This window comes from Penaeus chinensis, chromosome 34 (assembly GCF_019202785.1).
Source record: "Penaeus chinensis breed Huanghai No. 1 chromosome 34, ASM1920278v2, whole genome shotgun sequence".
Lineage (NCBI taxonomy): Eukaryota > Metazoa > Arthropoda > Malacostraca > Decapoda > Penaeidae > Penaeus > Penaeus chinensis.
The window spans coordinates 30,720,961-30,723,460 of NC_061852.1; the positions used below are offsets into that span (position 1 = coordinate 30,720,961).

At 33.7% G+C, this 2,500-nt stretch overlaps 1 protein-coding gene across 1 annotated transcript in view; it reads left to right on the forward strand.

The window, feature by feature from the left end:
* The first annotated feature begins 95 nt into the window (after window positions 1–95).
* The window catches only part of LOC125043779 (mitochondrial nicotinamide adenine dinucleotide transporter SLC25A51-like), a 10,235-nt gene continuing 7,830 nt past the window's right edge, over window positions 96–2,500 (forward strand). Inside the window, exons 1-4 of the mRNA XM_047640057.1 lie at window positions 96–518; window positions 763–1,035; window positions 1,185–1,365; window positions 1,501–1,612. Coding sequence (XP_047496013.1) covers window positions 516–518; window positions 763–1,035; window positions 1,185–1,365; window positions 1,501–1,612 — 569 coding nt within the window. The 5' untranslated portion in view covers window positions 96–515. The remainder of the gene's footprint in view (window positions 519–762; window positions 1,036–1,184; window positions 1,366–1,500; window positions 1,613–2,500) is intronic.

The following is a 2,500-nucleotide window of genomic DNA, read 5'->3' on the forward strand; positions in this document are numbered from 1 at the left end:
CATTATCAGTTGAATTTTACAGATTAACCTTGTAAAGGAAAGAAAATAATCTTATCACAGGCTTTATATTTTTTATAAAGGGACCAGCAGCATTACTTCTTACTCTACAGGGATCTTCAGAGTTTTCTGTTAACATGATTAAGATATATTGCATCTGATAATGTGTGCAGGATTTTTACAAAAGCATTACCTATAGTATTTGTATTATAGGCATCGAGTGAAGAATTTTTCTGGCATGTTATCTGTAGACTGAGTTTTGAAGATTCCCTTGCCATCTGGTTTCTACCCTTGGCCATGCTCACAAAAATGATCAGAGTTATAAATATAATCTTTCAGAATACAGAAGGGCCTAGAAAAGGTTCAAAAGAATGATTCGCTCTTCTTGTTCTTGTTCTTGTTCTTGTTCTTCTTTTATAAATGATATATTCTTTTGTGTATAACTGATCTTTTTATTTTCAGATATACCAAATGATGTGATTTTAACTTGAATGAGGCTTTTATAAAATCTCATAGTTATGGTAAGTGTTGCTGTAATTAATATTTGCAAAGGTTGATAGAGTAAAATGTTATTGATTAAGAGTGTATAATTGTTGAGCTTTGTTACAAAGTTGTTGAATTATTATATCGTTATATATATATATATATATATATTTTTTTTTTTTTTTTTAATTCATTTTCATTATGTTCATCTCCCATTTCTGTCTTTTTCATCTTTTCCATTTTCTTATTAGAATAAGCAGGTTAAGTATAATTTCAATACAGGGAATGCGTGTGGTTGGGCAGGACCATAGTAGTCTGCCACCTTCCCTGGGCGTAGTGCTACCCAAGACTGGTGAGAAGCCGTGTAGCAGCATAAGTGAGCCGGTCAGTGCCTCGAGCTCCCCTGGGTTAACCCTCGAAATGGCGTCTACTAAAAACTCAGGAATGTCAACTGGACCAGTTGCAGATGATGGAAGAGAGTTTATCTGTGGATGGGGTGCTGCATTTATTAATATTACTGTCACATTTCCAATGAACAAGTTGATGTTTCGCCAGGTGAGATGTAAATTTGATATGTTTTTTGCAATGAATAGGGTTGCGTGATTCATTTTTATTTCATTTGTCTTTTTTATGATGGTTGAAGAGCTGACGCATCTCAGTTAAGGCATTTGTCATTATCGCCATTTTCCCTCTCCTTTCCCCAGATGCTCCACGGGATATCCACATCAAATGCTATGAGTCAGCTGAAGCGAGAAGGACTGAAGAACCTTTACCGAGGGATTTTACCTCCTCTGTGCCAAAAAACAGTGTCAACATCCATTATGTTTGGGATGTATGACCAGTATAGCAGATTATTGAAATTTTATTTTCCACAGCTTTCAGATAGTAAGTTTATAATATTCATTGTTTATTCTAAAAGAGAGAATTTGATTTTTAAGAGGTATATTACTTTTTGTAATATTTTTGGAAAAATCTTGTTTTTATCTTCTTACATTTACACATATATGTGAAATATTTCAGAAACGACCTTAGCAGTAGCAGCCACATTAGCTGGATGTACCGAGGCAGTGTTGTGCCCTTTTGAAAGAATTCAGACACTTCTGCAAGATAAAAAGTTCCATGGGAAGTATAAGTAAGTAAGATGGATTTATTTATTTTACTGGAATGATACAGTTACAAATGCATGTCCAGTGACACTGCATTTCCACTTCCTTTTTTCTTCTAAATTTATTTTATTCAACTTTTGTTTTCTCAAAGTCTTTTAAATAATTTTCAAACATTTTCCCAGCACTTAAAAGTTGCATATATAGTATTTATTTTACTCACAGTGAAAAAAATATATAGAATCTCTTCTTAAACCAACCAACACAGATTTATGTTCTGTCCCCTGTAGTTTTTTTGTGAATTTTGTTACATACGGATGGCTCCACGTGTGCTCAGCCGCAAGGAGTCTATCAACAGGCCCTGGCGACTGATCCTGATTTTCCCATTCCTTGAATTGGCAGGAAAATGTGTTTTTCTGTTATTATTGTTATTGATATTGTGATTATTAAATTGTTATTAAAATCTTGGTAACATTTAAGACAATGAAATACTGCAAAAGACCCTTTCCAAAAGTCAAGGAAAAGGGTAAACAGGTGAGATAAGTAGGACTTATAATTGACTCCTTGGTGATTAAGCCCTTGCAGAGCCATCTATGTGTAAATACAATAAATGAGCTTATAGGCATGGCATGTATTATTGCCATCTGTGCCAACTGGGTTAAATCAGATATATGAAAAAATCACCATAGTTATGTAGAAGATAATCAGAAAACCAAATGATCGTACAAATATTCGACTGCTTTTCTTTTGTTTTCTTCTTTGGCAAGTTTCCAGGACCTTTCTTCTACATTTTCTTTGATTCCTCTTTGTCCTTCTTTTTTTTTCTTTTTTTTGGTAGTTATTTTGTTACATGACCTCCCCAAAAGGTTAGCATATCTCAGAATTCTGAAATGGTATTATTTTTATGAGATCAGAAA